Source organism: Erpetoichthys calabaricus, chromosome 10 (assembly GCF_900747795.2).
Source record: "Erpetoichthys calabaricus chromosome 10, fErpCal1.3, whole genome shotgun sequence".
Taxonomy (NCBI): domain Eukaryota; kingdom Metazoa; phylum Chordata; class Cladistia; order Polypteriformes; family Polypteridae; genus Erpetoichthys; species Erpetoichthys calabaricus.
Genome location: NC_041403.2, coordinates 169,139,470 through 169,153,200, shown reverse-complemented (window position 1 = coordinate 169,153,200; position 13,731 = coordinate 169,139,470). Strand labels below are relative to the sequence as shown.

The following is a 13,731-nucleotide window of genomic DNA, read 5'->3' as shown; positions in this document are numbered from 1 at the left end:
GCCTGCGCACTATGTCTCCTGCGTCCACGGGCAGGTCCCTGCGTCCATATCTGGTTTACCATTCTCGGTTAGTAATATGGATGTGTGTGTATGTATGTACGTATATATTGTGGGGAACAGCCCGGACAGACAGGTACACATGGTTTTAAAGCACCACACACGTTTATTTACAATAGTATTTACACCAATGAAGCACACAACCCAGTGCCGCAGCACCAATCGCCCTCAGTCCAGGCCCTTACATAATGCCTCTCTTCTGGTCTGCCTCCACTCCTCTCCTCCGAGCTCTGTCCTCTTCCACCCATCGAATGGAGCGAGGCGGCCCCTTTTATACACACCCGGATGCGCTCCAGGTGCCTCCTGATTAGCCTCTGCCGGCACTCCCCAGTGTGGCGGAAGTACTCCGGGTGTCCCTGGTCTTCTTCCCCCCCCAGCACTTCTGGGTGTGGTGGAAGTGCTGAGGGCCAGGGCTCCATAGGCATTGGGGCACCCCCTGGTGGTGACCATGGGCCCCTATAGGGTTGAGCTTCAATCCTCTGTTCCCGTGGTCCCCAAAGCCACCAGGGCAGTCGCCCCCACGTGGTCTTTGGGAGGCATAAGCCCTTCTCCGGTCCTCCTGGGCATCCCGGCTGGGTACCACCCCCAGCCTCCTGTGACAAAATATACTGTATGTTTGTGTGTGTGTATATATATATATATATATATGTGTGTGTGTGTGTGTGTGTGTGTATATACAGTATATGTGTATATATATATGTATGTGTATATATATCTACTAACACACATAAAATGTATTCATATGTACTTGTCAAATGGAGCTTTTATTATATTGAATGTTTTATATTGCCTTGAGTTGGTAAATGTGTGCAGGTTAACTGTGCTCTAACATTTAATTTGAAATGCAGTCAATGAAAATTAATGTAATTTGATTTTAATAAGTTGACTATCGTGCATTTCATATAATCGATGTGCACACACACACATGTATATACTCTACTGTATATATTTACACACACACACACACATTATATATATATATATATATATATATATATATATATATATATATATATATATATATATATATATATATATATATATATAATATACAGTACCCAACACTAATGATGTCCAGGCTGACATAATGTTTCAGGTCTAATCCACGCCATTAAAGCACATCAAGCAAATATTGTCCATGCTGGCTATTTTCCATGTTTTCTAAATGGTTATTAACATTTCCAAAGTACACAGATTGTAATTGAGGAGCTGTATGTCAAATTTAATCGTAATAAACATAATTATTTTGCAACTAATGTGGATCGGGCATGTCTGTAGGAGGAAAACACATTTCAGTAATTAAATTCAGCAAAACAGATAACGAGTTTACAAAAAAACACCTGTCATTAAATTCTGTTTTCTTATGTACAAAAATGGCATTGCAGCACACTTTAATAAAGCAGCGTCTGAGACGAGCCGAGTCTGGGAGGCCTGCTTGTGTTATTTTGAGCTTGTCCGTTTGCCACGGCTTTTCTTCCAGAACATGCACCATTATTTTATATTTTTTTGTTGTTGTTGTTCCTAAACTGATGACGCCAAGCTGCCATGGAGCAACTCCATGTATCGAAACACAAGACTAGCATTGCTCATTTACTTAATTTCTATATAAAACGAGCTGTATATACCCGGCGTTGCCCGGGGCAGAAGTAACCTAATTGGTCAAACACTTACATATATACCAAAGTAAACCTAATCGGTTAAACAGCTTCATATATACAGAAGCGAACCTAATCGGACAAACAGCTAATCTATATACATAAGCAAACCTAATTGGTCAAACAGTTACATAAATACAAAAGCAAACCTAATCGATGAAACAGCTTCATATATACAGAAGCGAACCTAATTGGTCAAACAGTTATGCATGTGCAGAATAATTTTACAAAGATTATGCGTGTTAACAATCATTAAAAAGAAAAGATTGAGGAACTCTTCTTCTATATGTGATGAAGCTGGATGAAGCTGACTTGACGAAGACGTAGGTGGCATAGATTGGTTTTTCTAAAACAGAAGAAAAAAATGAGTATCTATTATTATTTTAAATTAGAATGAAAATGAGAACCTTGATTAGAGATAGATTATCCGTATTAAAATATGTGCATGAATAAACTTTTGGTAACTCTCTAGCAAAAGTTTATTCATACAAATTGGCATGGGATGGCTTTGTGAAAAAGTAAAAATTAGATAAAAATAAATTGAGAATGCGTACTTCGATTTGACTGAGATTATCTGTAATGATGAAAAAAAAGTTTAGTATGTTTTTTTTTCCATACGGGAAGGATGTAAAACCTTACATAGGCACCCTTCAGCCCGTACTGAAGGGTAGTGTCAGATTCTTACTGACTAAAAAACACCCTTTTTATTCCACAGCTACCCCAAAAACCACTATTAGGCATTACTTTGGGGTGGCAGTAGTTTAGTTATGAAACAGCTGGGTCCTGAAAAAAATCTGTGTTATTAGTGGCTTCATCACATATAGAAGAACAGTTCCTCAATCTTTTCTTTTTAATGATTGTTAACACGCATAATGTTTGTAAAATCATTCTGCACATTCATAACTGTTTGACCAATTAGGTTCGCTTCTGTATATATGAAGCTGTTTAACCGATTAGGTTTACTTTGGTATATATGTAAGTGTTTGACCGATTAGTTTACTTCTGCCCCGGGCAACGCCGGGTATATACAGCTCGTATATATATATGTATACATATACACACATACATGCAGTTTTAATAACACAGAAATCAATATAAACATTAACATCATTATCATATGAGAATATGAAGTAATATATAAGAAGCACATTTCATATAAATATAAATTATTAAACAGTAAAATCTTCTTCTGTAATTTGCTACCGTGGCAATTTGTGTGTCTGTCCAGGATTTTAAATGACCTGTAGCTCGCAAACCGTTGCACCTATACACTTGAAATGTGGTACACATATAGTACGTCACATCTACTATCCGCTTTATGGGTGATGATTGTTTTAGTCTTTTTATCTTTATTTTATTTTATTGTACAATCAAGTCCTATCTGCGCACAGCAGGGCAGCCGTGGGCGGATGTGTATGGTGTATTCACTCCATGTTATCGTGCATTGCGCTGTCACTGGTATTTTGATAAAAGAATTTGAACAACATATAAGAAGCGTATAAATTATTAAACAGTAAAACATTAACATTTAAGAAGTAAAGTTACATTAAGTACTACTGCTGTGCCTTCGGGTATACCTCATTTTTTGTTTGCCCATTACATGCTTAAATGTATACATTTTTTGGTGCACCTACCCGAGAACACGCGACATATAACCGAACGTGGGAGAAGCATGGATTTTAAACACGCGTTGAGTTGATGTGCTGGTCTCCCTCGTGAAATAACTGGTAATGTTTGACTAAAATGTACAGCCAGTAAAACGACATTAGCTCCTATTTTTTTTTTACGATCTCTGAGATGTTGCTTTTTTCGGTTCAAGGCTTCATAAGCTCTTTTATGTTGTATGGTGTACTTATCCCAAACCATCATCTTTGAATGTTGCAACACTTTTGCCTTGTATGTAGATCGGGGTAATTACATTCATTGCATTCCTAGTCTGAATCACAATCTGATTGTATGGGTGGTTACCTGGCACTGTAGGGTTGCCACCCGTCCTTTAAAATACGGAATCGTGCCGCGTTTGAGAATGAAATTGCGCGTCCCGTTTTGAATCAATACTGGACGGGATTTATCCCGTATTTTTTTGATCATTTTTTTTTTAAAGCAGCGTCTCATGCAAATCATCCCACACGCATTTTATGAAGATGCCTCCTTTCCTACTTTTGATTGGGTAATACTTGATGTCATCGTTAGTTTGATTGGTGTTTTTAACTGTCCAGTGAGTAGGGCGTGTCTTTCAACGGAATGAAAAAAAGGCCCACCCGACAACCCACCCATTCCATTTTTATATATATAGATTACTTAATAGTTTGTTTAACAATATGGAAAATATCCCAGTTAGATAGAATAGCATTGTTTGAATGGTCTGAATTAGCGTCCAGTGGTTGCTGAATTTTAAATTCATTTCAATGAGTGTGCTTTCCTTTGTACATACAAGCCCCATTGATTTTATATACGGCCTTTTTAGGCTCCAAAGCAGGCAGTCATTACTACAAAAGGCAGGCAAAATATTTTTTCATGCACCCTTAGAGACTAGTGTGTCTGAACACAGCCAAGGGACTATTTTCATTTAAACATCGTCACTGTATTTACATTTCCCTTGGTACTAAAGGTACAAGGATTATTTTTCTTTTGTAATTTAAGCTCTTTTGTTGAGAGGTTTGCTTCTCCACAAATGGCCACCAACTAGCTGTGAAGCTGTGAGTCCTGCCGGCTGATGGGCGTTCACAGCTGGTGGAGTCCGTCAGGCTGGTCTCTGTCTCTGCTGCACCCCAAATGCTCCTCTTTTGTGTGCTGATTAAGATACCAAACCAAACGAGCACTGAAGTTAACCCTGACAGGTGTGATGAGAAGCCCTCTGAGACTTGCCAGGCCGCAGTGAACCACAACAGGAACCCATAAAACCATCCATAAGACTTCAGCCACCAAATAAAGCGGCCATTGCAGGAATGGAAAGGGGAGAGAATGCCATCTTCCTTTAAGAGTTAATATAAAGTTATCACCGCCTAGGTGGTTGAATTCATCCATCTATCCATTGTTCCCCAACATCTCACTAATCAAATTCAAAACAAAATTATATTTTTTGTAATTCTTTTTAAGAAATACTGTGGATCTAGAAAGTATTTAGACTCTCTTCTCCTTTCTGCACACCTCATTGTGTTGTAGATTTCATTTTAATAAACTGCCCCCTGCTCGCCTCGCTCGCCAACCCCCGCGTGGGCCCTACACACTCGTCATTTCCCAGATCTGCCGCTTGCGATGTATCGTGCTGTGCTTTTGGATAAACACGAATGTCAGCTCTGTCTTTGATATCTCTGTCTTTCAAAACTATTAACGCTGACAATTCATCACAGGTTGGTTTATTATATATGCAAGTGTGATCTTTCAGATTCATTTAGAATTGCAAGAAAACTACTTTGTCCGTGTTCTTCAGATAAATTTTGTGTAAAGTGTGATACTTTTGGACGTATGGATTTGTATCCATTATTGGCTGTAGAATTTCTAATACGTCTGATCGTTTAACTCTTTCAATTCTTTGTTGCATCGCTTCTCTGTGATCATAAATATGAACCTGACTGAATTGTAGTTTCTTTGAAATTAAACTTGTCGTAACTTTAATTGTTGCAGGACCACAGATTCTCATGGCGTACGGTCCTGACTCGTGTAAATCTACATTTTGATCATTGAATGATGTGAACGCGAACAGATTATTGTAGATTTGGATATTTTGCCTGTAGTGTTTGTGGATTTCACTTTCAGCAAATAACAAATCTTTTATTTCTTGCGTATCAGTTTCTTCATTGGGAAGAAACACTACTACACGAATTAGACGATCTACAAGTCTCCGACTTAAACTTTAACGCTGACCAATATCTACATACTTCTGACATGTCACATATGTCCATATATTCGATCTCTTTTCGCTGTTCCATTATTTCACAGAGTAATAATTTCCGTTTGTTAGCACTAATGCGATCTTTACTATCACTTCAATGAGACTTTTGATTTTTAGTACTTTCATAATCTCTAACCTGCTGTGCATGTGTATCGTGCCATCGTTTTTGAACCTCTTTACGACCTTCTACTTTGTCATCTACTCTTTGTCTTTTCTTCTTCTACTGTTTGTCTTTTATTTCGGCCCCTGCTTGGATCTGTTAGGTTTTCACTTCATCTCTTGGCACAAAGTCTCGTCTCACAGGACATGAAATTATCCCTCTGAAAAAGTCTTGTCCCAAGATTTGTTTTATATAATAGAGAGATTTGCCATTTTGTGCCTGTTAACTCTTTTAGGGCTAATTTTTTTTTTGTTTCTTTTCTCCCAGGGCTGAATATTTTTCCAAAAACTAACATTTTTTAAAAAAGAACACAAAGCAATTGTTTAACTTATCAAATCAACAAAAAATATTTCCTTTTGACAAATGTTACTGTCTTGCATGTTGTATGAGCCTGCATACTCTATGATTTCACATACATATCACATACATTTTACACAGCAAAGTCTGATCTCGCTCAAAGCAGCCAATTTCAGTCATTGCCACATTGCACTCCTTACAATACGTGTTGTTTTGGTGCCTACTTTTCAATTGTCTGTTGCTGCACTTTCTCACATATATTGTTAGTGTGTACTGTAGAGAGACAAGTCACCCATTTGCCATCGTGCCATGCCACTGCCACCAAGTTTTCGGCCTGCATGAAAACCGTATTGTCACCTCTTTTCATCTTCTGAAACTTTATGAACTTTATGTATGGCATTATAGCCTGGCTCACCCCATGGGATTTGCTTCTGTTTATTACAGAAGTGAATAAAACTTTGCAGCAGCACGTGCCTAAGCCACCAGGGGACAAAACACGTTTGGACCAATGCTCCCTGAAGTTATATCACCAGTTCTGTCCCATCTCTATTTGTAATGCTACAGCGCGCTTCATCTCGTCTTTCGTTGTGGGTTTCCACTTTGAAAAACGAGAATGCGATGCAAACGCAGCCCGCGATTCAAAAAAAATCTCTGCCTACCTGTTTGTCTCGTCTGACAGTAGCTGAAAAGCAGCATCAGGAGAGAGCAGCCTGAAGTACAGCAGCTGGTGATCTGTCGTGTCCAACAGCAAGCCATGCCGTCTTGTAAACTCCGGTAGCCAGATCGGCTCTCAACGGATCAATGTCTGTGTATTTATCCCATGCGAACCTTGCCGTAGATGCATCGGCTGCGCAAAGGCACTCAACTGGCAGCAGATCCGCTGGCGCGGCATCGGCTGGTGTCTGATCAGCTGATGCCTGCTTCTCACTCTCTTGCTCGATCTCCTGATCACTGCCAATAAAATCCGATTCTGAAAAATCAAGAGTCCGACTCCGCGATAATGCGCAAAACATCGTCTGCCGAGTGTTTTCTTTTCTGCACTTGCTTCGCTGCCTTTTCACATGTCGGTGCCATCTTGCCTTTGTTTACATTTCGCAACTCACGCACACGCAATGTTTATTGGCCGAGTCAACGAGTCTAGCATTCCTCCAAGCACAGAGGGAATGCCTGTGATGTGACAGTGAGATTTGTCGCCATTAACAGCTGATTGTCGCCCTCTATCCCTGGATGTCGACTTTTGTCGACATTCGCCTTCAACCCCTCCTGTCGACAAAAGTCGACATCCGCCCTAAAAGAGTTAATCAACCCATCATGACAAAGTGAAAACAGGTCTGCATTCATCCCTCTCTCAGTTCTGACCTGTCTCTCTGTCCCTGCACCCCCACCAGGTTTCACCACAGGGATGGTATTAAGCCGGTGGTCCTCATCAGACAGAGGTCTTAGAGTTCTGCCCAAAGACTTCAGTTTTTGTCTCATCAGATCAGAGAATGTTAGGGTCTAAGGTGTCTGTCAGATGTCTTTTAGTCAAGTCTGGCTTCCATCAACCCTTGATTAATGGAGTGCTGCTCAGATGGTCATCCTTCTGATAGTGTCTCCTCTTTTAGAGCCACCATTGGGTTCACCTCGCTGACCAAGGCCCCTTTTGCCTTGTTATTCAGTTTGACTGGACAGCCACCTCCTAGATGAGCTTTGGTGGTTCCAAACATCATCCATTTCACAATTCTTGAGGCCACGGTGCTCCTTTGAAAACTCGCAGCTTCAGTTAGGGTTTTATCTCCATTTCCAGGTCTATGCTTTAAAACAATTTGATCACGGAGGTCTCCAGATTGTTGCTTGGACTGCGTAGTTTGTTTTTTGTCCTAACCTGCAGTGAGAGCTGTGGTACTTCTATCCACAGGTACCCATGAGCCTTTCTAAATGATGTCCATTAAATTCAGTTGGCCTTTGGTGGACTCCAGTCAAGTTCTAGAAACATCTCAAGAAGAATTAAATCAAACAGAATGTGGAGGGCCACAGCAACAGGTCTGAACACTTCTAGGAAGGAGTGAAGTCAGATTTTGATTTTGCATAATTTTGCCAACCTTACTGCAGACATGTTGTCACTTGGTCATTATTGAGTGTAGAGTGATGGGCAAGTGTGTCCATTTAAAATGAAATCTACATCTCAATCAAGAGAGCAGAACATAAAAGGGTCTGAATATCTTCTTCATCCACAGTATGTTTGTGCTTTTTAACATGTGTACTGAATTTAGCACATTCCCCTGCAGTAAGAGAAGAGCTAAGAGATGGGTTTGAGTTTATGTAAAGCACCAACGTTTACTTTTTCTTTCTTTTCAGATAAGCAATGCATACTTCTGTCTACCCAGCCTTCCTGCGATCACCTGAACATTTCTGGAAATCAAACAAAATAATTCTTCCAAATCTGCCAATCCGATCACACGCCGGCGAACTGGACCAGATTGCAATGGTTAGTAGACGGCGGTCACCGGGGGTTTATTCCGCACAGAAAAGGGGGGGGGGGGTGCTGTACGCTTGCCTTATGCCTTGAATTAGTCTGATTGAGTGGCTTTCTAACAGTCTGCTTCTGCATAGTGCCATGTTGTGGTGACCATGCTGGTTTATTGTGCTGTGATTTAGGTTTCCTGTGGTATATTCAGTGCTTAAACCAGTGGAAGACTCCTTGTTCTTGTTAGCTTTTGGTATTATTCATTTTCAAAATAATTATCCTTTGCCCCCCATATTGCTTTTTTCCAGTACCATGAGCCACCAAGTAAAATCCTGACATGTTTTCACACTTATATTTTAAATTTAGATAGATGTTTCCATACAAACATATATTACTGCACAGATCTTAAAGTGTAATATTGTGTTGCAATCCAGACAGAACACCTAAGAGTCTCGTGGATCACAGTATGGAATTCCTGTAGTATACTGTAATAGTTCAGAGTGCATAAGAGGCCTACCTTGTGATTCGGAATTTCAAGTCCTCGTAGCAATGGGAATTCAAAATATGTTGCTGTTAAGGTTTTGGGACGTATAGTATAGCTCCAGACTTTGGGGTCACCCAGAGATGTTCATGGTTTTGATAGAAATTAACGTCTTTCATTATTAAGCTGCCGTTAAATTGATGTAAAAATATAGCCATGGCAATAGTGTTTATAATCGCTAGTCCTGCTTGAAATGGCTCATTTTTAATGTATTGTTCACCTATGGCTGCAAAGGCCCATGTTCAGCAGCAATTTGTAATGGCCAACTCCTTTGGCTTATCCCTTAACTAGTCAGGTTTACATGCTACTTTGTTATTAGAGAAACCTTTGTGATTGCATTAGCGCCGCTGTTCACTTGCTGTACCAGCATGAGTAGTCCGATTATTAGACAGCAGTCGTCCACGGTCATTGAGCAGGTAGGCAAGAAGGCCAAGCATCCTTTCAGTTTAAAGCCTTCAGGCTCACATGTTTGAAGCCACCCAGAAATGTTCACGTTTTTGACAGAAACTGCTTGTTAGGGAAACCTTTGTAATTGCATTAGCAGCACTGGAACCCTTTACTTTGTTCCCTCAGTTTGAAAGGAACTGGCATTACCTAAAGTTCAATTCTGGGTTCTCCGCTGTTTCTTTTCCTTGCATTCTGTTCTTTGCTGATTACACCACTATTAAAACGCACTTTCACATTTTAAAGAGTGCTCAGGTTTGAGGAGGAGGAATGACAGAGGAAATCTCAATGAAGAGAAATTCATATTACACAACAGATGAAAAAAAAAATCTGCGTTTTAAGCTCATTTGCCCGTCTGCGACGCTGCCAGAATAGGAGTCTAAAAATACAGACCCCGTTTCCAGAAAGGTTGGGATATTTTCCAAAATGCAATGAAAACAAAAATCTGTGATATGTTAATTCACATGAACCTCTATTTAACTGACAGAATTACAAAGAGAAGATTTTCAATAGTTTTAGTGACCGACTTAATTGTATTTTGTAAATATACACCAATTTAGAATTTGACACACACAGCCAGAGTTGAGACAGAGGCCTGTTTACCATTGCGTCACTTCACCTTTACTTTTAATGACGCTTTATAATCGTTTTGGAACTGAGGATTTCAAGTTTTGTCCATTCTTTTTGATGTAAGACCTCAGCTGCTCAGCAGTTGTCCATGGTGGCCATCGTGTGATTCTTGTCTTCATATTGCACCACGCACTTTCAGTAGAAGACGCAGATCTGGACTGGCAGCAGGCCATTCAAGCACGTGCTCGCTGTGTCTACGAAGCCACGCTGTTGTAGCTCGTGCAGAATGTGGTGTGGCATTGCCCAGCTGAAAGGAGCCTGGACGTCGCCTGTCTCTCAAAAATTTAACGATAACCCCCCCCCCCCCTTTTTGATCATACGGACTTAGTCACCTCCACCCACCCCCCCTGAATGTGCTGCTATATATTGCCTTTGATTCTTGTAAGTCTAAGCATTATCCTCTGATGAAGACCCCTGATAGGGGTTGAAAGCTCAGGAATAAAACTATTTTATGATACGTGATTCGTTTTTTCTCCCTTTGTGGATCTCCAACTGCAAATATATATATATATATATATATATATATATATATATATATATATATATATATATATATATATATATATACATATATATATATAATATATGTATACAGTAATCCCTCGCTATATCGCGATTCGCCTTTCGCGGCTTCACTCTATCGCGGATTTTATATGTAAGCATATTTAAATATATATCGCGGATTTTTCGCTGCTTCGCGGGTTTCAGTGGACAATGGGTCTTTTAATTTCTGGTACATGCTTCCTCAGTTGGTTTGCCCAGTTGATTTCATACAAGGGACGCTATTGGCAGATGGCTGAGAAGCTACCCAGCTTACTTTTCTCTGTCTCTCTTGCGCTGACTTTCTCTGATCCTGACGTAGGGGGATTGAGCAGGGGGGCTGTTCGCACACCTAGACGATAGGGACGCTCGTCTAAAAATGCTGAAAGATTATCTTCACGTTGCTATCTTCTGTGCAGCTGCTTCCTGAAATGACATGCTGCACGGTGCTTCGCATACTTAAAAGCTCGAAGGGCACGTATTGATTTTTGCTTGCTTGTTTTTCTCTGCTCCTGACGGAGGGGGTGTGAGCTGCCGCCTTCAACAGCTTTGTGCCGCGGTGCTTCGCATACTTAAAAGCCAAACAGCCCTATTGATTTTCCTCTGCTTTTATGACAGTCTCTGCTCCTGACTCCTTTGAAGAGGAAGATATGTTTGCATTCTTTTAACTGTGAGACGGGACTGTCATGTCTGTCTTGTCATGGAGCACAGTTTAAACTTTTGAAAAAGAGACAAATGTTTGTTTGCAGTGTTTGAATAACGTTCCTGTCTCTCTACAACCTCCTGTGTTTCTGCGCAAATCTGTGACCCAAGCATGACAATATAAAAATAACCATATAAACATATGGTTTCTACTTCGCGGATTTTCTTATTTCACGGGTGGCTCTGGAACGCAACCCCCGCGATGGAGGAGGGATTACTGTATCTATGTATATGTACAGTATATCTGTATCTCTATCATACCCCGACCAACCCCAACATGACATTCAACCCCGAAACTGTCTGGTGGAAAATAATAATAAAAAGAAAAAGTGCAGCCCAAAGGTTACTATACAATACGAACCCTCCCTCAACCCCACACTGATCATCAACTCAGTCAGACGCACAGGAAGTACGAAACTCACATAAAAATCCAGAAGATTTAACAGAAAATGGATAATGTTTGTGAACCTGGGTCAGCTGGAAAAATAGTCCTACGGAAAGTACATGGAAGATAATGATGGTCTGCTCCTCTCCCAATACAACAAGAAACAGTCTTGCCGTGCTTATCCTCGGTACGTGGCGTGATCTTGAACCCTGGGGTTTTGCGGTACAAAGCTGTTGTTGAACGTGTCAGGTAGACAAGGGTGTGAAGGATTTGAATCAGTGTTTTCTCCTGTCTCTGTAGTGAGATGATCAGCGGCAGGGGATGGAATTGACAGGACCAATTATCATGAGGGGCTATGGTTCCAGTGTTATCCAGGGGAGCATATTTACATAGACACAGACCACATAAACAGGACAACGGTACGAAAGACAGGACTCAGCACAAAATATATTTACGACAACATTAATCATGTAGCACCACTACACAGTAGCATCATCATGACCAGCACTGCTGTGACCAAAGCCGAGCAGGAATGTGACGTAACCCTTCAAATATGTTTTGATTGTCTAGCTGTGCATTGTCGTTGTTTTATATTTTTGTATGCTTAACAGATTGTTATCAACAAAGAGTTCAGTTGAATCCTCGTGCTGGTTCAGAGCTTGTGCTCCCAGTTGAGGTCGGTAACAACACACTCTGACCATTTGTGGCCGGTTTGTCTCATTGAAGATCAGAACTCCACTGGATGAGCCTATGAAGCCACACCAAGATCCCGAGAGGTCCAGCAAGGGCACATGCTACCTGGGAATGTGGTCTTTTAGAATTGCAGCTCCTACTTGAACCTGTACATGTCCCTGCCCGCTAAGCACATTGGAGATATTACGACAAAAGAAATGCATATTTAGTGTAAGACTTATGTTAACAAGTCATTTTCCCATCATGCCAATATGCCACACTGCACAGAGAGATGAAGAACCGGTCTACTGATGTTTTAGAAGCGTTATGAAGGCCCAGAGACGCCTCTTAATGAGTAGTGTTGGTACTGCAAAAACACGGCTGCTAAAGTGTCCCCTCTTCTATTGTGCCATAGTCCTCTTGTCTTACATCCGCCAAGGATACTGGGAAGGGACATGTAAAGGTTCGAGTGTGAGCTGCAATTCCAAAGGAGCACCTTCCCAGTGAGCACTGCCTCCTGTTGGATGTTATGTGTATGTTCTGTTAGCTGAAGATTTGTTCTCGTTTCCTCATTAGTACTCTTGACGTGTGACAATAAAGAACTTCTTATTTTTCTCTCAACGGCAGTGTGGTCTGCTCTTTTATTCTGGGCTCTCTCACCGCGTCCATCCATTTTTTGTTCGCAGACTTTTTGGAAGTCCACAAGCGATGTTCATCTCTCCATCATTTTATGCCAGCTGTCAATTTTGCAGTCCACAGACAGAGACGCTGGCCCCTGGCCTTACTGTAAATTGATTAAATAATCACTTTGAAGGAGTTATAGAAAACAAATTGTGTGCATTTTTCCAGTTTTATGTTAAAGTTCTTACTGAGTGACACTGCGTACGAAATGCAGCCACCATTATTCTCAATGACGGGAGCAGCTGATCACTGCTCTCAGCAGCACTGAACTCTTTAAGGAAGTCCACTGGAACTCCATAATTACATTTTGAAGGAAAAGTCAGATGCCAGACAGCTTCCATTTGGAGCAAAAACACAGATATATGAATCAGCGGAGATTTGAAAAAGAAATGCTAATGAGCTGCTGAAGTATTTACAGTTACGGCAGTCTGATAAACTTTGAAAAGTCAACATATGGCGTACATTGGGGGCTGCCCATCCTTTTATAATCATGATGCACACTCAAGAAGCTGTCCATCCCACATCTCCACTTTGGAATTTTGGGGATTGCTGCAGTCAAAGCTATGTTGTTCCAAATAAATACTTTGATTAATCTTCTACCTGGATTTCACACTTGTTTTGATGTG

The 13,731-nt window shown here is 40.7% G+C and overlaps 1 protein-coding gene across 3 annotated transcripts in view; it reads left to right on the top strand.

Annotated features, from left to right (window-relative positions):
• elavl4 (ELAV like neuron-specific RNA binding protein 4) overlaps positions 1-13,731 on the top strand; it is a 272,046-nt gene that overhangs the window by 28,176 nt on the left and 230,139 nt on the right. For all 3 annotated transcript variants that reach the window (XM_051933169.1, XM_051933170.1, XM_051933174.1), the window contains exon 2: positions 8,402-8,531. In XM_051933169.1, the coding sequence (XP_051789129.1) occupies positions 8,409-8,531 (123 nt within the window). In that variant the 5' untranslated portion in view covers positions 8,402-8,408. The remainder of the gene's footprint in view (positions 1-8,401; positions 8,532-13,731) is intronic.